At 50.8% G+C, this 23,591-nt stretch overlaps 2 protein-coding genes across 5 annotated transcripts in view; one reads left to right on the top strand and one right to left on the bottom strand.

The window, feature by feature from the left end:
• Positions 1–10,631, bottom strand: part of LOC119386315 (uncharacterized) — a 70,503-nt gene extending 59,872 nt beyond the window's left edge. The window contains exon 1 of the mRNA XM_037653639.2: positions 10,522–10,631. Within this exon, the coding sequence (XP_037509567.2) occupies positions 10,522–10,534 (13 nt within the window). The 5' untranslated portion in view covers positions 10,535–10,631. The remainder of the gene's footprint in view (positions 1–10,521) is intronic.
• A 97-nt stretch (positions 10,632–10,728) lies between these two features.
• Positions 10,729–23,591, top strand: part of LOC119388329 (protein Mo25) — a 211,655-nt gene continuing 198,792 nt past the window's right edge. For 2 of the 4 annotated variants that reach the window (XM_037656035.2, XM_037656032.2), the window contains exon 1: positions 10,729–10,950. The gene's annotated coding sequence lies outside the window, so the exon portion shown is untranslated. The remainder of the gene's footprint in view (positions 10,951–23,591) is intronic. The other 2 variants (XM_037656033.2, XM_037656036.2) reach the window with 2 other exon arrangements.

The following is a 23,591-nucleotide window of genomic DNA, read 5'->3' as shown; positions in this document are numbered from 1 at the left end:
AAGGATCAACCCCCAGGACACTGTGTGCTATAAAATCACCTGGAATCAAAAAATCACAGCATATCCACGGGGTGAATGATGATGAGTGGGGTGAAGCTCCGGAGGGAATCATCGGTAAACCGTGAAACTCGTCCGTGAAATTTGCCCAGTACATCATATAAAGAGTGTGAAACACCGTGTATATATTAAACATCAAACTTTTGTTGTACTGTTGGTTTACGTGGTCCCTTCATTATCACCGCTTTGCGATCGGTAAAATGCAGGGAAAGTGTCCGCTCCCGAGCGAAAGAGAAAGCGCGCCAAGAGCGAGCGCCTTGTCTGCTTCCATCCGGCGACGAGCGAAAGAGAAAGCGCCTTTTCTTATTATAACAGCGCCATCTATCATCTTTAATCATCAACGTATAGGAAAAACCACTAACACCATCTACTAATATTATTTCCAAGGACATATGCACACAATGCCATCTATTGAGCAATTCATAAACTAGAGGTAGCAGCCTGAACGACAAGCTTTGGCGTCTCACGTATGGACACACAACACCATCTAGTGAGCAATTCATAAACTAGACGTGGCTACATACTAATACTACTACAGAGGAGGGAACGACCCACACCCTAAGGAGCTTCGCCCCTAAAAGGGCTCTGGGAGTTCATCTATTAATGTCTCTAAATCGCGTCTGTGTAGCTGATGTGTGGTGGTATATACACGGAGCATATGGTAATGAGTTTCTTAAAATGTACAGCTCAAATGGCCACTACCTCAAGGGCCGTCTGGAGCTTCAAATGCTGGCATGCTATACTTCTATCAGCTATAATGGCCACACTGCCAGATGATATGACAGCATCCTCGCGGTCTTTTCGGAAAGTAATGCATTGCCAGAGGAAGTCCGTCTGTTTGGAAGTTAGGTGGGTTTCTTGCACACACAGCACTTTCGCGTTGAACTTACTCAGAAGTTCTTGGACGTCATCTAGATTTCTAAGTAGACCTCTTACGTTCCATTGTATGATTTTGTCCATGACGGAATAAAGGAAAAAGTGCTTTGCGTGAAGAAGACTGAGATTGGTTCACTTTACGGGGCCTTTGTGAGGCCCTGTAATTGGTGTTTTGTCTTTTTTGGAGCGGTCGAGAGAAGCTCGCCGCTCCTTCGGCGCCTCCTGCGCCATTTGGCTTGAACTGGTGTCCATGGCCTCTTGTGAGGCACTGGACGCCCGCTCCCCAGAGCGATCTGTGCGTCGCTTATGGCGAATTCCACTGGTCGAGCTGGAGCAAGTTTTCTTGCTCCGCGGCTGAGAATCTGCGTTCCACTGGTCGATTTGGAGCAAGTTCGCATTTTCCACCGGCAGATTAAGAGCAACCTACTCCGCAACAAAGCGTTCCGCGTTGCTCCGTCTTGCAGAGGTGAATTTCGCTGGAACTCCGCCGAAGCAATGCCATTATTTCCGGTGTAGTTGGGCAACACGGTTCTCTTCAGTGCTTTCTGAGGTGGTGCCTGATCACCCTGTGCACTTGTTTATATTCCAAAAATGGTGTCGTTCAACTCTGCTAGACAAGCTGCTGGTCTGCTTCTTGCTCTAAGCTATAGCGAGTATATATATATATATATATATATATATATATATATATATATATATATATATATATACAAGAATTATGTAAGAGCGTCTGATTCTCCATTGTCGACACTTGCAGACGTAACACTCCTAATGTTCTTTCAATTTGAAAACTGTCCTCGAGACACGCACGACAAAGTGGCCCTAAAAATAGCTCTCCGACGCTCGCCTGGCTGTCGACCGCGTTACCCGCTCGCCCTGCGAGAATTAACGGCCAGGCTAGAGGAAAGACATGACGCGCGTCGTGTTCCTCTTCGCATATCCCGACGCTTTAAATGGACGGATGCAGGTTACGGCGCGGAACTTATTATCATTTCGTGCAGAATTTAGGATCAGTGTGAAGTACGTGGCACTTACCTCTGAACTCATCCCCACCATTCGTAAGAACCCCCAGCAGCAGCCGACGAACAGCCAGAGAGATTTCCATGTGCTCGTCCATATTTGTCAGCGTAACACAAGAAAACGGTATCCCTGCTTTCCGCGACTGCGTGGTCGAAATGCGCGCTTTGCAGTGGTGACCAAAGTTGCCATGGAAATGTAGAGAGCAGAAGAAGAAATCATTTCCGGAACCAGTTACGTGACGTATGCATAAACAACTTCCGGAGTGACCTCACGTGGAGCATTCACGTGTTCCACTGGCAGATTGTGCTCGCTCCAGGATTTCGGCGGCCGCTTTGGATCTCCCAGTAGAATTCGCCATTAGATTTCACCTTGGTCGACGAAGTCTTTGTCCTCACCGAGCTGGAGGTCGACAAGACCCCTTTGCCCTCGTGATCGCCCTGGCTGCTGCCAGAGCTTGTGAAGGCCACTGGTGTGGACAGGTTGAATGTGGGCAGGGCAGCGCTGGCTGCTCTCACCATAGGGGCTAGTGGCGTTAGCCTCAGCACGCTAGGCGTGGTCCAGGCAACTGTCAGGGGCCTTTGTGGTGCCGCCCCTCGTTGCACCACTTCGGCAAAAGGTTTTTCAGTGCGAATGATGACGAGATCCGTTGTCTTGCTTCCCTGAATGTGATATTCTCCTTAACTTTTATAGTAATTATTTCTTTTTCTTTTTTTATTTCTTCTAGGCTGGGCACGCTCTGGAGTATGCGGGGTGACTACCGTCGCAGTTTGCACAGAGGATCGTCATGACTGCAGTCATCAGCACTGTGACCGGTTGTGCCACACTTAGCACACGTCAGCTGTGGATTTTTCGGTAACGGCACCTACCACCCACCACGGAGCCCAACAAGGGGACGTGGCAGAACATGTGGACAAGTCTGCACAACGCCAGCAGTATGCGGTTACTATACCGCTATATGGTTTGTTGGATAGCCACACAAGGTGAACCCTTGCCACCAAGAAAATTGGAAGTAACTACAGTCAGATACAACTTAAGAAGCCAGGAGAGGCCCCGCCCAGACGACCGAAGTGCGGTAGCCGATCGCCTCCGCGACTAAAGAAATAGTCCCGCTCATGCACGTGCCGATGTTCTCCGAAGGCGGAGTCACCGGTCGTCCCGCTCATGACGTCAGTCCCGAGTGCGCGCCCATTGTTGCAGGCTTGTGTTCATCCGCCTTTGAGGAGGAAATGCCGCTGACTTCTAAAGTTGTATCACAGCCGGTCTGGAGGCACGCGCTCGCTCCTTCCTTTACGGCCTGTGCACGGGGGGCTGTCTCTACCTATGGCCGCAACTTCGTGGGGGGGCTCCGAGCCAACCCGCTCCCGGCCGTTGCGCCGCGCGCAGGGAGTCCTTGGCTTCAGACATACCGTGGCCGTTTCTGAAGTTACTGCACGGTACCAATGCGATAGAAACAATTAGTAGCAAGTATATATGACGACTCTGGTAAATTCCGCTTTTCAGAAGGGGTGGCGCAGGCTACTCATATGCCCGCTTCTGTTGCTCGGCAGAGCACTGACGCGGTTATAACAAAGCCTTTTTTTTTAGTTTTCTGTAACTTCAAGAATAAGTAAGAGGATGAATATTGCATTTGGCGCACACGTGCGAACGTGCGTCGTACTCAGAAGGCTCGGCCGCATGATCCTCACCGACCGGCGTAAGAAATGACGCAAAACTTATTCTATGGGAAAAAATTGTTTAGGAAACGTTTACTTCAAATGCACATGCCGGCCGTCGCTGTACTTTAAAATAACAAAGCAGGAATAATAATAATAATAATAATAATAATAATAATAATAATAATAATAATAATAATAATAATAATTTCGTTTCGTCGGCTTGCTTGAAGGAGCAGTCTCGAGCTTTTGATTTTTTGCGTGGTTTCTTTGCAGGGGCACCAGGTACGATGGATATCCTTCAAATACGGTTAGCACCGCGCCAGGCGCATGTTCTTTAATGTTGCATCGACTGACATGGTCACTCAAAAGAAAATGCTTGCGGCAAACGACAGTGGAGGGAGACTTATCATTAATCACGAGATTTTCCCGGGAAATGTTTTTCTGCCACTTTGCGCATAGTTCCGCATCACCAGGGAGTTGGTGAAATAACACGGCGGCAGTCTTTCCAGACCGCGACTTGCAAAATGGCACACAACAGTACACCATGTGCGCGCTGTGCGAACGCTGCACCAGAAGACCAAGCACACACAAAGGTCCCTTCGCAAAAGCAGGCAGGCACGAACACGAAAAATACAACGGGAAAACTCACTGCGACACATATATCCAAATGCGGTGCATACGGCAGCAAATTACTTTCCCGAATGACGCGACCGGTCGACGATCCCAGGATTCATGAAGTAACTTCATGCATCAGTCATTTGGCATCGCCACCGGACAATTCTAACTAATCTACTGGAAGCCGTTCTGAATAAATCAGCATGATTCGTTTTATCATCATACTCGCGATTTCAAAGCGTTCCATCTTTGAAAGAAATGATGCACATGCCGCCACTTGCAGTGCGCAGGAAATTCTCCAGATTATTTTTTTTCCATACCCTGTATCATAAAAATAAGGATCGTTGTTGCTAGTAGCGCTGCGTGTGCATCTTTCTTTGCCAAGTGCCGAGAAAGGCAGACTGTCCCCACACACACCTGTACTTCCTTCACTGCTTCCTACAACTGGAATAATTATTATTATCTAATAATTATTAGATAATGATACTAATAATTATTAGTATCAGTATTAGCACGAGAAATTGGCCGGGCACAGCCAGTTTACAATACGAAGCGCATGCGGCGCAACATGCTTTGGGGGGTTGGCTCGCGACGCCCTCACGCGGAGCGCGCCGTCGTGACTGTATAGAAAAAATTCCATTGTACTTCCGGTGGCTGCTCAGGCCGTAGGGAAGGGAGCGAGCGCGCACCTCCAGACCAGCCGTGGCTGTATCCGACTATAGAAGATAGGAGAGGACAGGAAAGCCTAAAAGGAAGAGAGAAAGACGAAGGTGTGGGTAGAGAGAGTAGGGATAGGAAAAGGCGACTATCAGCTCAGGGGTGCCGCCTACATGAAGCCGGGGCCAAAGGGGTGTGTTGCCTCTGCCGGGGGGCCAGTCACCCTGCGTCGGCTCAACCTCCAGGATCGATCCCCTTTTCCCCGGACACGGCAAAGCTACGCATGGCGAGGCGTGGGAGGGGTCGAAACCCCCCGTTAGCTCGGGTCCGTGGTGTCGCTGCACACCAAACTCCTGCTTGCGCAGACGCCCCTGCGGGATAGCATATTATACTGTAGTTGTTGCATTCCTGCCATCTAATCCACTCCCAGAAACATTTTCACGACTCGACGTTTCTGCAGTGTACGGCAGTACCACTAGATGGCTGTATGATTTATGTAGTGTACAAGAGTACTGACAGATGGCAGCGCGGCATGTACTGGATTCAATAATAAGGGCTGCCAATAAACCTGATGGCACTTGTCCGCCCGGAGACTCGGCTGTCGTGTCACTTACTCGCCCGATGCGCTCGACATGGTGTCAGAAGTGGGCGGGATTCATCTTCACTGATCCCGTGCTTGCATCCTCGTGACACGGCCCCGCCGCCGCCACTGCTCTGCCTTGACGGCTACCGGTGTTGAGGGCTCCACCGGGACATCGGCCGCTCCGTTCTTGCAAGGCATGGCCCAGCTGCGTCCACCGTCGCCGTTCGACTTAGACAACCCCAGCTCATGGCCAACATGGTTGCTGCAGTTCGAGGACTTCTCGTTCGCTACCGGACTTTACGTCGTTCCGGCAGAGGTACAAGTGCGCTCCATGCTTTACTGTATGGGCCCGCAAGCCAGGGTTGTCCTCGCGTCGACCACGCTAGGCGAGGCAGATATGAAAGACGTCGCCACCGTGAAGAAGGCTTTCACCGACCACTTCGTGCACCCACCAAACGAGCTGTACGAGTCAGCGCGCTTCCACCGCCGTACGCAGCAACCAAATGAAACGGCTGACGCATTTTTTACGGCGCTCCGGACAATGGTCAAGTCCTGCAACTATCCGTCGCCCGACGTCGAAGAGCGGCTCGTCCGAGACCGTTTTCTCATGGGCCTGCTAAACCACGAACTCTCGGACAAGCTCTGTCGGAACCCGAAAATGACGCTACACGAAGCGCTGACATACATTCGTCAGCATGAAGACGCAGGTAACGAGTGCAGAGCTCGGCAGAGGCATCTTCGTTCGCCGTTGACGGCGCTCGCCTTCGCAAGGGAAAGCAAGCGCCAGCTGATAAGACAACGCAACAGCTGTGCCCATTCTGCGGACGAGCGTCACACCCTCGCGCCGACTGTCCCACTCGCAGTGCGTCGTGCAACTTTTGTCGCAAGAGTGGCCATTTCGAGAACGTGTGCCGCAAAAAGAAGCACGTAAACGGGAAGCACACACGGAAGCCTTCGGCCAGCTCCATCGAGTAGCATGCAGTTGCGGGAGAGCGCCCGAACGCGAAGTTCGTCGAGGTACTCGTCGATGGCCGCCCACTTTCCTTCAAGGTGGACTCCGGCGCCGAAGTTTCAGTTGTACCCAGTACGTTTTCCGGCGTCCCGTCGAAGCTTCAAGACCCCAAGAGCGAGCTGAAAGGCCCAGGCAACAACATTCTGCCGGTCATAGGCACTTACGCCGCTACCCTGTCGTGGCACAAAAAGTCAACCAAGCAGCTTCTCTACGTCCTAGCAGCCAAGACGGTCCCGCTGCTAGGCTTCCCGGCAATTCAAGCCTTGGGCGTCTGCACGTTTGTCGATGAAGTCGCGAGGACTTCACAGCCCACTGGCGACTTTTGTCTCGATCCCAGTCTCTTCCGAGGGCTTGGGACGCTCCCCAAAGCCTACACTATCAGGCTGCAACCCAATGCTACGCCTTTCTCGTTGAGCGTGGCCCGGCGCATTCCACTCCCTCTCCGCGACGTCGTCAAGACTGAGCTAGACAAGCTTGAAGCGGAGGGCGTGATTCGTCGAGTGGACACACCCACTGACTGGTGTGCTGGGCTGGTTGTCGTCCCCAAGGTCTCGGGCAGCTATCGGCTGTGCGTGGACTTGACTCATCTCAATAAGGTGATTCTTCGAGAGCGTCACGTGCTCCCTACAGTGGAACAATGCCTTGGATTGCTTGGAGAGGCTACAGTTTTCTCCAAGCTAGACGCCACGTCAAGCTTCCACCAGGTCAAGCTGTCCCCAGAGTCTCAAGAATTGACCACATTTATAACCCCGTTTGGACGCTATTGTTTTCTCCGGCTGCCGTTTGGGATCACGTTTGCACCAGAATACTTCCAGCGGCAGATGTCCCGGATCCTCGAAGGCCAAGCGGGTGTAGTGAACATGATTGACGACATCCTAGTCTTTGGGAAGACACGCTCCGAGCATGACCGCCGTCTCTGACAAGTCATGGACCGGCTAGCAAAGGCAGGAGTCACACTCAACCGCAACAAATGCTCGTTTGCAACTTCAAGTGTCAAGTTCCTTGGCGTCGTGGTCAGCGCGGAAGGAATTTCTCCAGACCCAGACAAGGTTGCAGCGATCCAAGCCATGCATCCACCCGAAGATGTCGCAGGGGTCCGTTGCCTGCTAGGCCTCGTGAACCACATCGGACGCTTCTTACCGCACGTTTCGGAGGTGACTGCGCTGATCCGAGCACTGCTACTCAAGAACTCTGCCTGGACTTGGGGCCCGGCGCAGCAGTCTGCCTTCTCCGAACTGAAGAAGCTACTGTGCTCAGACCTCTGCGTGGCTCGCTACAACACCACGTACAAGACCACGATCTCAGCTGACGCCGGCTCCTATGGTCTCGGGGCAGTACTTCTCCAAGAACAGCTGTCCGGTGAGCGTTGAGCCGTCGCCTTCGCACCGCGCTCCCTCACATGCACCAAACGCCTGTACAGCCAAACAGAAAAAGAAGCTTTGGCGGCCAGCTGGGCGGTGCAAAAGTTCGAGGAATACGTCTGTGGACTTCAGTTCTTCCTCGAGACGGACCATCAACCGCTAGTGGCGCTCTTGGGTTCCATGGATGTTGACCTACTGCCACCACGGATCCAGCGGTTTCACTTGAAGCTCATGCATTTCCAGTACCAAGTACTCTACGTACCGGGGAAGCTGCTGGCAACAGCCGATACGCTTTGGCGCGCACCGCTGGACTCCCCTTCATCCAACCGGGTGAATCAAGTAGAGCTCTTTGCCCAAGAGGTCATCCACTCCTTCCCAGACATCGTCTCGTCGCAGCTCGAGCACCTGCGCCAGGCCTAAGCCAACGACGGCGAGTGCAGCCTGCTGCTTCAGTACTGCGCCAACGGCTGGCCTCGGCAGTCCCACTTGCCTCTCCATGTGAAGTAGTACTGGCAGTACCAAGGAGGCCTCAGCGTCTGCAAGGGACTGCTTCTGAAAGGGTCCCACATCCTCGTGCCGTCTGCCCTTCAGCGCCACATGCTCGAGCTTCTCCAGGACGGGCATCAAGGCATCAACAGATGCAAAGCTTTAGCTCGGGAGTCGGTCTGGTGGCCGGGCAATAACAACCAGATAGAAAAAATGGTGTCTAACTGCCACACGTGTGCCGAAACCAGGGTGCAGCGTTCGGAGCCCACGCTGCCCTCAGCCACTCCAAGTCGGCCCTGGGAAGAGGTCGGCATCGATCTTTTTCATCTCAACGGCCAAGACTTTGTTCTTCTGGTGGATTACCAGTCACGCTTCCCGGAAGTCATCAGTCTACGTTCAACCACAGCACTTGCGGTCATCAAAGCCGTCAAGAGCGTTTTCGCACGCCATGGGATTCCGAGACTGGTGCGCAGCACCAACGGTCCTCAATTTGCTGCGAAAGTGTTCTCCACCTTCGCCAAGTCCTACGACTTCTGCCACGTCACCAGCAGCCCCTATTTTCCACAGTCGAATGGGGAGGTGGAACGGATGGCGAGGACAGTCAAAGACCTGTTGCGGAAGGCGGATGATCCCTACATGGCACTTTTGGCATACCAGGACACACCTGGAGTAAATGGAGTGAGTCCTGCCCAGCTGCTCATGGGCAGGCGCCTACAGACCCCGCTGCCGAAGACGTCACACCTGCTGGAGCCTGCCTGGCCTCCTTCGGTCACAATCACTCAACATGACCTAGACAACCGGAGGCGCCAAGCGTCAGACTTCAACCAAAGGCATGCAGCTCACACCTTGCGGCCTCTTCAGGCCGGAGAGCGGGTCTGGGTGCGAAATGTCAACTCCCCAGCAACCGTCTTAGGGCCAGCTCTACGCCCGCGCTCCTACGTGGTGGAGACTCCGACGGGTGTACTTCAGCGTAACTGAATGCACCTGGTGCCAACGACGGGAACCCCCACTGCCAACCCACCTGGAACCCCTGTGGCGGATCAGCCCGAGACAACTACAACACCTGGAGCTGATCAAGCAGCACAAGACCAGCAAACAGCGTCGCCTCGGGAAAGCTCCTCCACTGCAGAGGAACCTCAGGGTTCTGCTTCTACGCGACGCGCCCCACGGTCGCGGTATGGCAGGAGGATCCGCAGGCCGAAAAGACTCGACCTGTGAACATAGTCTTCTTTTGGACCATGAGTTTTGGTGCATGTGTTTGATTCAAGTTTACCGTGGGGGGGATGTAGTGTACGGCAGTACCACTAGATGGCTGTATGATTGATGTAGTGTACAAGAGTACTGACAGATGGCAGCGCGGCATGTACTGGATTAAATAAGGGCTGCCAATAAACCTGACGGCACTTGTCCGCCCGGAGACTCGGCTGTCGTGTCACTTACTCGCCCGATGCGCTCGACAGTTTCAACTTTCATGTGCGCTTAGCAAAATAATGGTTACAAGACCGGCCCCTAAACTGCGCGCTGCTTGAAAATGCTCGAATTCGGCGCTCTCGTCACATTCTGGACGCTCTGGCACAACGCGTTCATTGTGTTCACTCCTTCCAAACACTTTGTAGGAATCAGATTTCAGCAATGTTGATATGTGCAAACATACAAGGTGGCGCGGATCCAAAACAGCCTTGCACAACTTTGTTTACACCATACATATCTCCCAGCTGGCCGTGAGATAACTCGGCACAAAACTCACATCAGGTGAATTCCTTTAGTACAGTCGGAGTCACACTTGTCTAAAGCGATCGAACGCGCGGCTGTGGATGCTGGTGTCGCCCGCAGCTGCTACCACAACTTAGCTACGAGCTTCTGTTCATGCTTGAATTATAGCACAAGGACCTAGCATGCGGTATGACTATGCTTGCTATCATTACGGCGTCGGTCTTTGCATATTTCTGCAAAAGACGGCAGCTGAAACGGCCGACTGGACGCTCTAGACAAGTGTGATTGCGACTTCGCAGCACGAGATGTTGTGGGACTGTCTTGACACAGGCAGAAAAGCAACAGCACAAATCAGCTGGTAGAACGATAGCACGAAGCTTTCTTTGAACGATCGAAAGACGTCGTCGCAAAACACAATCACAAAGTCTTCGTTCAAGGCAACGACAAGCATCCATGCCTGGAAAGCATATGTAGCGGAATACGCACCTGGCTTCGACATCCAGCAAGGTGATCGTTACCCGTTACTACTCACGGCGGCCTACTTTTCCCTTCGCACATGAATTTGGAAACTACTGAAAACGCTGAAAATACTCGGGGAGGAAGTTTATTGCAGGCCGCAGTGCCGTAGCTAGCTTCTTTATAATTGAGGGCAATCCGCTGTTGAGTCAAAATAAAGTCAGCATCTTAAAATTTCCTTTAAACCAGTGTATAAAGCAGTAGGATTTTGCACTTTGCGGCTTTCTAGGAATGCCGCACTTGGGCTAGGCGTTGGTGCGCCTATGTCGTTGCTGTTTACGTCAGTGGTAATGATGGTGTGGTTCTCTTCGGTGTGTATTTCTGAGGAGCCGTGATTGATTTCTGTGCTGCCGCCGGTGCGACCAAGCTCGTTTCCCTCTGTCATTCGCGATTGCAAAGGTGAGATACTTAACTGGGGCCTCTTTACACCACCAAGCCTCTCGGGCTCTCGAGAGTTTGTAAATACGCTTAGGCTTACCACTGGGACTAGGCCTCAAGTGCACGCTCGCCAAACAACCAATGTCATCTACCGCTGCCTTTCTGCTGCTGCCAAGGCTCGCCATCTCAACTATTTCGGCCTGGCTCACTGGGCATTGTTTTTCTGAAGGCTGCCCAAACGGACGCGAGTGCGGTTTTGTGGTGTCTCGGCTTCGTGCGACGAGACGTGACAATCATTTATGCACAGCGCAAAGAAAATGAGCCTGAAAGGTTGTCGTCGCACGTCTTCCAAACGATCATTTGTTCGAGCGGGCCGAGCTTATTGGAAGACTGTTTATGATGAGTCGGACTGGGGAGAAGTCACGCCATAAGACTAGCTACTTTGTGCGTTCGTTACAAGTTGCGCCTATGACTTGTTGGTACATAGACGAAAAAATAGCGCTGTGTGAACAGGGACACGGGAAGAGGACACAACACAGGCGCTACAGTCGTGTCCCTGTTCATCCAGCGATATTTTTTCGTCGACCTATGGGACATGTCAGCATAAATGAGGTTTGACATGCAAGGAGGCACTCGTGTTATACATGTTCGTTACTAGGGACGTAACACAGTCGATGATCAAAATGCAAGGAGAATTGCCGCGTCATATCACTGACACCATTTGGAAGGCAGGGCACCATCTCTTCGTGGCACTGCTCAGGGAGAGAATGTAAATGCTTCTTTGCCATGGCACACTTGTTCGTCGCAGGTGTGCTTCCACATTTGTCCCATTCCTACTCGCTTGGAGGTGTTGTTCTTCACCCAAGAAGAGGCTGCCCACCTGTCACAAGGCCCAGTTATGAATTTTGGTTAATCTCTGGAACTATTAATGGGAAGTAAAGAGATTACTGGGCATGCTGGAAAAGCAACATTTCCTTTTCAGAAGACGAGCTTCACTGTGAGAGCAAACTGTTTTGCTTCTCGGTGCAGTGGTGGCATAATGCACTAGGCATTGCAGGTGGAACCTGAGCCGCAATCAGTGTTCACAACTGCTCTGGCAGGACTTGACATTCCACCAAGGTAGCCTTCGCTCTGCAGTTCCCGCAGAAAGAAAGCCACATTGCATTCTGTTTCACATTTCTGCTCACCATGCAGGCACTTTAAAATTTTCAAACACTTAGGGATCTGTGCTTGTTTGCGAACTTTCCTTTCTCTGGGAAAACAGGCGCTTGGTTCAAGCCTTAGATTTCAGTTCCAAGGTCATGCGAGGTACAAAAAATATCACGTGAGCACACAAGCGTCGCATCCACTTCATCTTCGTGGCGTTCTTGTGAGTAAAAAAAGTCACAGTTTCGCCGCAAGGGCAAGGCAATGAATGCAACAGCAAGAAATAGAAATGTCACACGAAGAACCAGAAGCAGCTCGATACTTGCAGCGCGCCGCCGAAGCACAAATAAGGACACCCTAAAGGAACGCACAGTCATGCAAGCGTGAACTAACAACTGTCACAGTTGTTACGCCTATGTGCTTGAGCAACGTGCTGCAAGTGTCAACAGTGGAGAATCAGACGCTTGCTTGCTTGCTTGCTTGACACTTCAATCTTGGCTCTTTTCCACTACGGGGGATTAGCCGTGAAACTGGCGGTTAAAATAAGTAGGGAAATTTAGAATTTAGACGCTCTTAGATATTTATTCTTCTTTTAAACTGCGGTGCATGGGTGACCCCTTGCGTTTCCTGCCACAGGGGGCGTCTGATGCAAGGTGTGCCTGGTGTTCTATGTCTTTTCTTTTTTCCTTCCAAATCACGAGTGGGTACAGAAAATGGCCACTTGGTTGTGCGCATCTCAAGGGCAGTATTCGAATTGAAAGAAAATTAGGAGCGCTTCGTCTGCAAGTGTCGGCAATGGAGAATCGGACGCTCTTAGATATTTCTTTTTCTTTTAAACTGTGGCACGTGGAGTGACCCCTTGCGTCTACAGCCGCATGGGGGCGTCTGATGCGAGGTGTGCCCGGTGTTCTTTGTTTTTGTTTTTTTTTTCCTTCCACATCACGAGTGGGTACAGAAAAGGGCCACTTTATCGTGCACTTCTCAAGGGCAGTTTTCAAATTGAAAAAAAGATTAGGAGCGTTGCATCATAGAAAACACGCTCATGCTCCTCCGAGATTTGCTTACCACTAGCTGTACATGGTGTATATAAATAGCTCGCCGTTATTTTGCCATCACATACATGGAGTGTGGTTGAGTTGTCTAACGCAGCGCGCTGGGGAGCGAGGGGTTGCTGGTTCGAATCCGCGGTTGGGTACTTCAGAATTTTTTTCTTCTGCTTTATTTTTCTTTGTGATTTTTTTTATGTATATACATACATATACTTTTCCGGGGCACGACGGCAACGGTGAAAATCAGCCGAGAGTGTTCATATAATTGCTATCGCAATAAAAACAAAAAACAGGCATGTGAGTGTGCGAGCTGTGCGTTCTTTGCGGCATTCGTGGGAGCAGCAGTGCAGTAGGGGCATAAAGAAGGGTGAGGCGCATGCTCCACACCAATCTTGCGGTGATGGCCCTGCCAAGTACGCACTGTTTTAGAACATTGCACATCGCTATGGGTTCAACTAGGCCTTCGCCTTCACGTCCTCACGAAGTTCTAAGCATCCCCCTTAATTTTTTTGCTATTAGCACAACATGAATCATACTCATGTGCGTAGTACCAGTTTACAGAGAAAGAAATTCTCTTTGTGTCACACCAGTGGACACGACCTTAATGAGAACAAGAAAAGTGTGGGGGACGTTGTCTGTAGTAATTATGATATTAAAGTGGACGAAAAGCAACCGATAGGGACCGAACCTGCAACATTCAAATAACGCACCCGATGCTCTACCAATTGAGCTACGGCCACGGTCGTCTTCCCGTCCACTTTATCGAGTGTATCTGTGCATGCATTATTCGAAGGTTGCCGGTTCACTCTGCCGGCAGCAAGCTGTCTTTAATTTTTTCACCTTTATATCCTAATTACTGCAGATAACATCGCCTACACTTTCCTTAGCCTGATTATCTGTTGGCTTTCATTAAAGTTGTGTGTAACAAAGAATAACGAGCCCTTTTCCTTCTTTCGACCAATGCACACTGTTGTCGTTTATGAAAGAGAACACGCGAGCGCGTGGCCTGCGGTATGCAGCGGCTGCCTACAGCTCCGTCAACCGACATTTAACGAAAGCACATCCGCTTTTGGCGTCATCTATTGGCAAACAGAATAACGGGTCATGGCCGGTGGACAAGCACTGTTAGATTACGCTGCCTCTCTGCTCGAACAGCGGGCAATGCCTGCAGCGCGTTGTCTGCTGCCAACAAGTCAAGCATGGTGCACAGCTGCAGGCATCACCCGTGGTTCAAGCAGAGAGGCAGCGTAATCTAACAGCGCTTGTCCACCGGCCATGACTCGTTATTTTGTGTGCAATAGATGACGCCAAAACATGGCGTGCTTTTGTTAGCTTGCGGAAATTTCGTTAGCTGTCGGTTGACGGAGCTGTAGGCAGCCGCTGCAGAGCACAGGCCACGCACTCGCGTGTTTCCTTTCATAAATGACGATGGTGTTCATTGTAATGTGGAGAATATTATTTACGGAGAAAATTCGTTACAAAACTGTGGGAGATGTACAAAAACGTGAAAATGCGCTGCGTAAACACTTCTCAGAATATACGTTTTATACATGAAAGATTTGTGAACTATATCAGCAAATTCAACCTTCCATGAAATTGATAGCTCTTGTAAATGGTGGCAAAGTACTATCGATGGTACGTGAAACTGGCCATCTTCCCTTGAGAAACATGACTACCCACGGTAACCAGCAAGTGGTGCCAAAACACTGCATATAAAAATTTAAAAATTTTAACCTATAGAACATGCGAGAACTATTTAGATAATTGCAAGGCATCATTGAAACTGTAGGATATCCGCGAGCCAGAGCAGTTAGGAGGCCTAGACTGCTCGAACACAAAAAGCCTTTATTTGAGGGTGTGTGTTTGCTTTTATCCCCGAGGTAGAAAAGAAGGGGGAAGAGGAGGACAGAAGAACCATACTGTGCATGCACAGTACTCAGGTGTGACGCAGCCACAACACTGCCCTTTCCTCAAAAATGAAATCGCTGCACTGGCTTGCGCAGCCTCGTCAACCGACGCAGGACTTGCTGCGGAGCTTCGGCCAGACTGGAGGTAGTTGGAAGAGGAGAGTGGTGTGGTTGTGTGTTATCTTCCGCAACTTGATCAGTAGATGGAGGATTCTCCGGGGTGACCGTTTCCGAAGGCAGAGTTTCATTAAAGGCCGTGCTTGGACCTGGCGTCTGGGTAGGCCCTCGACCACGAGCAGTCGTATCGGCGACTGGAAACATTGATGACGAATCCAGGCAACGGCGCACTTGATCCACATGCCGCCAAACAATGGCACCGGGAGTCTCTACGGTTACCATCCGCGCTCCTGGCGCCGACTTGACACGACCTGAAATCCATTTCTCCCCTTATCCGTAATTGCGGACGTACACGCTGCTGTCCGCTGGAGGTGTCCAGTCGTCGTTTTCCCGATTTTGACCGGCAACATTCACGGGGAAGCAGGTGTCAAGACGCGATCTTATTTGATACCCGAGTAGCATTTCAGAGGGAGATTTCTCAGTCTTGGTAGGCGTTCTTCTGTAATTGAGCAGTAGCCTTGCTATCTTTTCATCCAGATCTCCGTCCTTTATTTTCTGTAGACCATCCTTTATAGTTCTCACCGCCCTTGCCGCAGCTCCATTGGATTGTGGATGTAAAGGCGCTGTGAAGAGATGAGCAATGTTGTTATTTGCTGTAAATGTGGCAAACTCTTTACTCGTGAACTGTGGGCCGTTGTCTGAGACTATTGTACGCGGCACACCAAAGCGGGAAAATATGCTTCTCAGAGCCCTTATTGTGCTTTCCATGTTTGCATGCTTCATGGGAATTGCTTTGATCCATTCGGAGTACACGTCTGCTACCACTAATAGCATCTTCCCGGCGATAGGTCCTGTGAAATCAATATGGATCCGAGACCACTTCTCCTGTGTCTCAGGCCACTTTACAGGAGGTGCAGCAGCTGGCATAGGGAAATTGGCTACGCAAATGCCACAGTTAGCCGCGCACTGCTCTATGTCGCGGTCAAGTCCTGGCCACCAAACTAAGGAGCGTGCTACTGTTTTCATAGCCGATGGTCCTTGGTGCGTTTTGTGAAGGAGTTGCAAGAACCGCTGTCTAGCACCTCTTGGTATTATGGCTCGATTTCCCCAGTATACGAGATCATGGGCCAAGGACAATTCTAGCCTACGTTCATAATAGGGTGCGAAATCGGGCTGTACTTTTGTCTTGCTTTGTGGCCAACCCCGCGAAACGTAACGTTGCACTGCCGCCAATGTCGGATCAACGGCTGTCAGATCTTTCAGTTCCTGTGTTGAGACCACACCTTCATCCAAATTTTCGAGTGCGAGGACATATTCCGGAGGCTCAGCTTCAGCTGTGTCTCTGGTGGCTGTTGTGTTCCCCACGCCGGAACTGTACAACGAAGTTGTAACGCAGCAACCGAGCAGTCCACCTTGCAATGCGAAGTGGTCGTTGTCCTGTGCTTTGTGTTGACAGCAAGGATACGAGGGCCTGGTGATCTGTTACCAAAGTGAATGATTGTCCCCAGAGGTAAATGTGCCATTTCTCGCATGCCCATAGGCAGGCCAGGGCCTCGCGTTCTCCTGTCGAGTACTTCCGTTCTGTCTCTGTTAAGGTTCGTGATGCGAATGCAACGGTTCGAATGGATGGACCGTCAACTTGTTGCAGTACTGCACCCAGGCCATATGCAGACGCGTCTGTGGCTACAATAACTGGGAGCGCTGGGTCGAACATTCGCAGAACTCTTCTCGATGCAAGAAGTTCCTTTACCTTTGTAAAGCTTTGTTCAGCAGCAAGATCCCATTCAAAATGAACGTCCTTGCGAAGTAGCCTACGCATAGGTTCTACCTCTTCGGCAAGGTTGGGAATAAACTTGGCATAATACTCCACAAGACCAAGAAATGAACGCAGCATGCCTACATCTGTGGGGGTGGAAGCATGTACAATTGCGTCAACTTTTGCTTGAAGGGGTGCTATTCCTTCTGCGCTGACATGATGGCCAAGAAATGATAGCTCTGATGCATTAAAGATGCACTTATCATTGAGTTTGAGTCCAGCTTCGGAGATGCGCAGCAGAACTTGCTCCAGGTTTCTCACATGCTCTGACTCTGTCCTGCCGAAGATGATGATATCGTCTATGTAGCAGAGGACCCCCTTGCAACCATGCAGGATTGCAGTCATGAGTTGCTGAAATGCGGCTGGAGCAGACGCCAATCCGAAGCACACTCTTTTAAACCGGAAAAGGCCGTCGTGCGTAATGAAAGCCGTAAGGTCTCTGCTGTCAGGATGAAGGGTAACTTGGTAATATGCAGAGGCCAAGTCGAGCTTTGAGAAGTAACGTGCACCATTAAGAGAGTGCAGCAGCTCTTCCGTATGAGGCAGGGGAAAGCTATCAACTATACAATTGCTTTGTTGGGCTCTCTGAGGTCAACGCATAGGCGGATGCTGTCATCTTTCTTGCGGACGACAACTATAGGAGAGATCCATTCAGAGGCGTTAGCCCTTTCAATTACATCATCGGAGAGGAGCCGCTGAAGCTGGTCGCTAACTGGCTTGCGCAGGGAAAGTGGGAGGCGTCTCAGCTTCTGCACCACTGGAGGGACTGACGGCTTCATTTTGACCTGATGCTGGACGCCTTTGGCCAGGCCAAGGCCCGGTGAAAACAAATGTGAAAACTTAGCCCATAACAGAGGTGGCATATCGAACTTCGGCGGGCTTGCAGGAACTGCGCCGCCCGTATGCGCAGATGTTGCTGTTTTCTGACTCATGGACTCTGAAGCTTCGGCAGCCGTGCACAGGCAGCGTAGCTGCGCGCCCACAATGTGCAGTCCTAAAGCTTGCACCGCGTCCAGACCCAGAAGAGAAGTTCCTCCGGGGTGACATGAATGGCTATCACGGCTGTTTCCCTTTTAAACGAGATGCTTGCTTTAAACTGGCCCAGTACGGGGATCTTCCGGCGTTGGAAGTCCAACAATGTAAGGGCAGAGCTGGTCAACTGAACCCCTTCAAACATGTTTCGAAATTCTTGTTCCCGTATAATTGACACAGCTGATCCCGTGTCGACCAAGAACTTAGCAACGCGCGGTTCTGAGCTCGAGGCGACTGGCGTGACTACGACATCAATGTAGACGCCCTTGCGCTTGTCTTCGTGAACAGTGAGTAGGCTAATGACATCTGATGCATCTTGTTCAGGAACTACTTCTTGGATGTGAGTCGGGCGTTGTCCTCTGCGTGAGCTACGACACACTCGCATAAAGTGGCCACGGCGGCCGCATGCGAAGCAGGTTCTACCGCGAGCGGGGCATGCCGTCGGTTCACAGTGACGTGTGCCGCAATTACCACAAGCCTGCGTATTTTTGCTGTACTGAACATTGGCAGCGTTGGTATCTGAAGATGGCGAGCTCGTTTGACGAGCGTGCGGCAAGCTAGGGCGGCTCTGATAAAGGGGGCGTGCCTCGTTGCTGTACCGGCGACTATCGCGCGTGTTTTGTTCGGAAGCGTCATACTGACGTGGATGTTGGCGTGTGATGCGCTCAACGGAATTAGAAAAAGCTTCCGACTGCAGCTGGGCTCGCTCGCTGAGTAGCGCAATTTCAACGGCACGGTCGAACGTCAACGTGTCACCTTCCAAGAGCAACCGTGATCGCAACTGCGGGGATGCAACTCCGGTAACGAACTGATCGCACATATTATCGTTGGCTTGCTCGGCGAAATCGCAAGAGGCTGCCAGTTCACGAAGCGCGAGGGCGAAGTCGGGGATGGACTCACCATGTAGCTGACGGCGCTCTCGGAAGTGATGTCGTTCTAGGCGAATGTTGCGCGCGCCGGTGAAATGTCGTTCCAGAATCTCGCGGGCCGCGTCGTATACGTCTGGGAGACTCGTCGCTGCTGCTTCTTGCTTGGAGGGCACGCCACGGTCTTTGACTTCACCGGTTGAGGTAGCGGCGGCGGCCAACGGCTCAGTCGTCGGTAGCTGGGGTCCCACCCTCGTCGCCAGATTGTAGTGTCGGCAACACGGCGCGACTGAGGACAACGAACACACTCAACCCATGCCACACAAGAACTCTTTTATTCCGGTGACAGTCGTATTTATATATGTCAGAGGTGGCGCCATCTCTTGATGACAGTTGAACATAACTAAAGTCACCTAGTGTCGACCTTCGACACTACAGTGGCCTGCTGTGGCAGTCTACTAAGAGCGTCAGAGTTGAGAAGCTGTTTGCCAGGAACATACTGCAGCTTGTATTCCAAGGTACAGTGCCCAGCGCTGAATTCGTGCAGCTGCCATGGTCAGTGTCTGCCGGTCAGGTCTCAGTAGGCCTAAAGCCCCTCCATGCGTTTTCCGCCGGCTAGGTTAAGTAGCGCCAACTCGTCCGCCCCCTCTCCCTTTACACCGGTTCCCCGCATAGCGGAAGCCGAAGTGCCGCCATGATGTTTCTGCTGCTTTTCCGGTTGATGCACCTGCCCCATGCCCGCCTGATGCCCGCCCATGCCCTCGCGACGCAGAAACACCGAGTGAAAACTCGCTCGGCGGCAGGCAGTTTACGACGAACCTCTAAACAACAACACTTGCGAAACGGAGAAGCAAATATGAGCTTTCTCGCGTGTGCACATGCGTGCACAGAAACAAGATGGAAGGAAAAAACGGAAGGAAGTGGCTCAAGAACTTCCTTCCGGAAGCTCCGGAACCGGAAGTGGGCGTCGTCGTCGAACAATAGATGGCGGTACTTAAAAAAGCGGCAGTAGACGCGATGGAGGGGCTTTAAGTAGGCCCAGAAGCGGTTGATGGTCCGTTACCAACGTGAACTCACAACCTAGAAGATAGTCCCGGAATTTGGTTACGACGAAGACCAGTGCCAACGCTTCATGGTTCTAACTGCGAGTAGTTCCTCTCCGCTTGGGTCAGCATCCTTGAACGAAAACCCATAGTTATATGAACATTGTTGACAGAGTGAAAAAGAACTGCTCCGACTCCGAGCGATGATGCATCGCACTCAAGCTTGAGTTCCTTTGTGGGGTCCAAATGCACAAGAATTTGAGCATTTTGCAGACTTTCTTTAGCTTCATTAAAGGCAGCCTCTTGCGGCTATTTCCACTGCCACCGCGCGTTCTTTTCCAATAGCTGATACAGCGGTGCTAGCGGCATTGACATGTTCAGCAAAAATTTCGCATAAAATGTCAACATTCCAATAAATGACTGCAGTTCTGTCACATTCCGCAGGTCAGGTGTGCGTGTGATAGCTTCAACGTTGTTTTCTATTGGATGGAGGCCCTCACTATCAATGCAATGTGCGAGGTATATTACTGCCGATTGCCGAAATTTGCATTTGTCGTATTGCAACTTGACACCGTGCTCCTGGAAACGCTCTAAAACTACTCTCAATCGCTCTCCGTTATCGCCTTTCTTCTCAGACACGATTACATCGTCAAGGTAGGCTTGAACACAGGGCAAATCGCCGATAATCATGTCAATCTTTCTCTGGAAAATCAAGGGGGCAGACTTTGTGCGTATTGATTACGCACAGCTTGCGCGAGGCTTCGTCTAGAGGCACCTGACTATAAGCGTCTCGCAAGTCGAGAGGGCTGAAACATTCACCACCGCTTAAAACGGCGAAAATATCCTCGATTACGGGAATCTGATACTGTTCGACTACGCACACAGGATTCGATGTAACTAAAGTCTCCACAAATGCGCACCGAGCCGTCTTTCTTTAGTGCGGGTACTATGGGCATGGCCCAATCCGAATAACTGACTGGCGATAAAACGCCAAGGGACACGAGTCATTCGAGCTCTAAAGATACCTTATCACGTAGAGCATAAGGAAGAGATCTCGCCTTACAAAACTTGGGTACCGCTCCATCTTTGAGATGCAGGCTCGCTGGGGGACCCTTCATTAGGCCAAGTTTTGTGGTGAAGATGTCCTTGTAATCCGTGAATATTGCTTGAACCTTGTCGGGGTCCACCTCGCTGGCCTTTTTGGCTTCGTAAGCTGGCGTCACATGAAGCACCGGAGCGCCCGCGTTGCCCAGCAGCACGAGCAAGTCCCTTCCTCATAAGCTTGGTCGTTCGCAGTCGAGCATGGTCAGGCAGCACTCCCCAAGCACGTGTTTGAATCCCACAGGTAGTGTCAGGTCGCCCAGCACAGGTAACCGGCCTGCGTAGCAAGACAACTTCACTCGTGACGGCTTCAGAGAAGACCAATGGTTCCGATTCTTCCTGTGCAGCGTCCGAGAGATGGCACACTGGGGATCCAGTGTCGACTTCCATGGGTACTTGAACCCCACCCCGTATAAATGAGCGGCAGATTGGGGTCGCAAGGAAATTTTTCCGCTGCGACACCAAATTCTAAAGATTGACTTCGTCCCCGCATTCGTCCTCTGGTGTGGTTTCCGTTATAGTCAGTGTGTTGGCGTGCATAGCTCTGGCATTTAGATTTCCACGGTTAGAGCAGCTTCCACATTTCTTAGCAATGTGTCCCCGACGTCCACAATGATAGCACCGCGCATTTGCCCATCCCCATCAGGCATCATTGTGCTTTGAGCTGCCACATCTTCCACATTCCATATTTTCTTCAGCCTTTCTGTTTCCCTCTGAAGGCATTTTTCGAGCCACCTGCAACTTAAACAGAGACTTTGGCTCTGAGGACATCCTCATAGCATCTTTTTCGGCAGCTTCAGCTGAAATAGCCAGCGCTTCAGCCTCAGGTAGCGTGAGGTCAGCTTTCGCCAGCAGTTGTTTCTGAAGGGCCGTTGACCGAACACTGCACACAATTCTGTCCCTCGGCATCCGATCTAAGGCATTGCCAAAGTTGCAGTTATCGGCTATGCGGCATATTTCTACTAGAAACTGCGTGACAGACTCCCCTTCCATCTGGCAACGATGAAAAAACTTAAAGCTCTCCATTATTTCATGCCGCTTTGGATCATAGTACTCGTTCAGCACCTCGACAACTTCCTCGAAGCTCAAAGCATTTGGGGCTCGTGGTGCAACCTTCCCAGCTAATATTTGAACTGTTTGCGTGCTCAACGCTGCAATGAGCAGTGCTCTCTTCCTGGCCGAATCGATGATTTCGTTAGCTTCAAAGTAGGCATCTGCCTTAGTGAGGTACGGCTTCCACTTATCTGTATCTTCGTTGAAGGCAGGGAGCATATGATGAGCCGTGCTTATTGTCGGCAAGGTTCCTTCCGTGGCTGTAGATTCTGGGTCTTTCTTCACCGAGGGGGTTGTAACCTGGCTCGTCGCCACTGTAGCATATCCGCGGCCCGCGAGCCGGAGCAGTTACGAGGCCCAGACTGCTCGAACACAAAAAGCCTTTATTTGGGGGCGTGTGTTTGCTTTTATCCCCGAGGTAGAAAAGAAGGGGGGAGCGGAGAGGAGGACAGAAGAACCATACTGCGTATGCACAGTACTCAGGTGTGACGCAGCCACAACAGAAACTATGTGGAGAAGAAAACTAAGCTTACTGGAGGAGGCCCATTTTTCCGAGTCTGTTCGTGCCCTGTCTGTGATACTGAAATCTAGCAGACCAAAGTTGTCCCAAATGTTACTGATATTGTCAACGTTGAAAATTTCATGCATAGGTGCATCAGAATCTATAGAAACGTTCCATCTCCACGAAGTCGCAGCTGCAGCAACGGCACTGTGTTGGGAACTACACTGGCTGACTAGATGGTGCTTTAAAGAACAATGCATGGTGGAAAAACAAAACAAGTTAGCAAAATGGCACGAGTAATGTTTCTTTTACCCACAAGATGATGCTAGTTGTGAAGTATTTGAAGCAGTGGAAATAGGAATTTGAAATAGTCAAAGCAGTGGGAATATAGTGACAGAAAAGTATTTAAGCACCTTTGCAGTCCTTTCCTAATATCAGACTAGGAGCCCTGGTTCCAACCATTGCTTCTCTCCTCCTCACTTGAGCTGACCACAATATTTGTAGCTGTGCAACAGTTTGGCATTGGAGCAGTAAAACATGCCTCCATTGATTCAGTGCTGTCCATGAGGCATTCCCATCTGGCCAGTGTTCAGCCCTGCAGGGAAAAATGTTCTGGATTGTAGTCAAAATGAGAAAATTGTTTGTCACAGTGGTGGCAGACATTTGTCCCATAAAACAAGGAAATTTATTTCAATTTGGCTCTGCAAGTGGTGAAATAATGACCCCTAGCATCACCCAACAGCGATGTGGGTCAATCGATCGGTAGAGGTAAAATTATAGGCCTATTTTGCCTAAATAAAATTGTATTTATGCACTTTTGGCGGCTGCTCTTTCCATCGGTGAGTAAAATCATTTTTGCTTTTGCTTTTTTTTTCTTTTCTTTTTTTTCACACTTTGAAAGACAGCGCCTCCTGGCGCCACCTTCGAGTTTGTCGGCAGAGATACTTGAGCCATGCGAGCACAGCGCCCGGGGCAAGCGGATCCTACATACTCAGAAAAATGTCCTGGGCAAACAGCAGCATGGCTCACT

This window comes from Rhipicephalus sanguineus, chromosome 3 (genome assembly GCF_013339695.2).
Source record: "Rhipicephalus sanguineus isolate Rsan-2018 chromosome 3, BIME_Rsan_1.4, whole genome shotgun sequence".
Lineage (NCBI taxonomy): Eukaryota > Metazoa > Arthropoda > Arachnida > Ixodida > Ixodidae > Rhipicephalus > Rhipicephalus sanguineus.
This window is presented reverse-complemented; position numbering and strand designations above follow the sequence as displayed.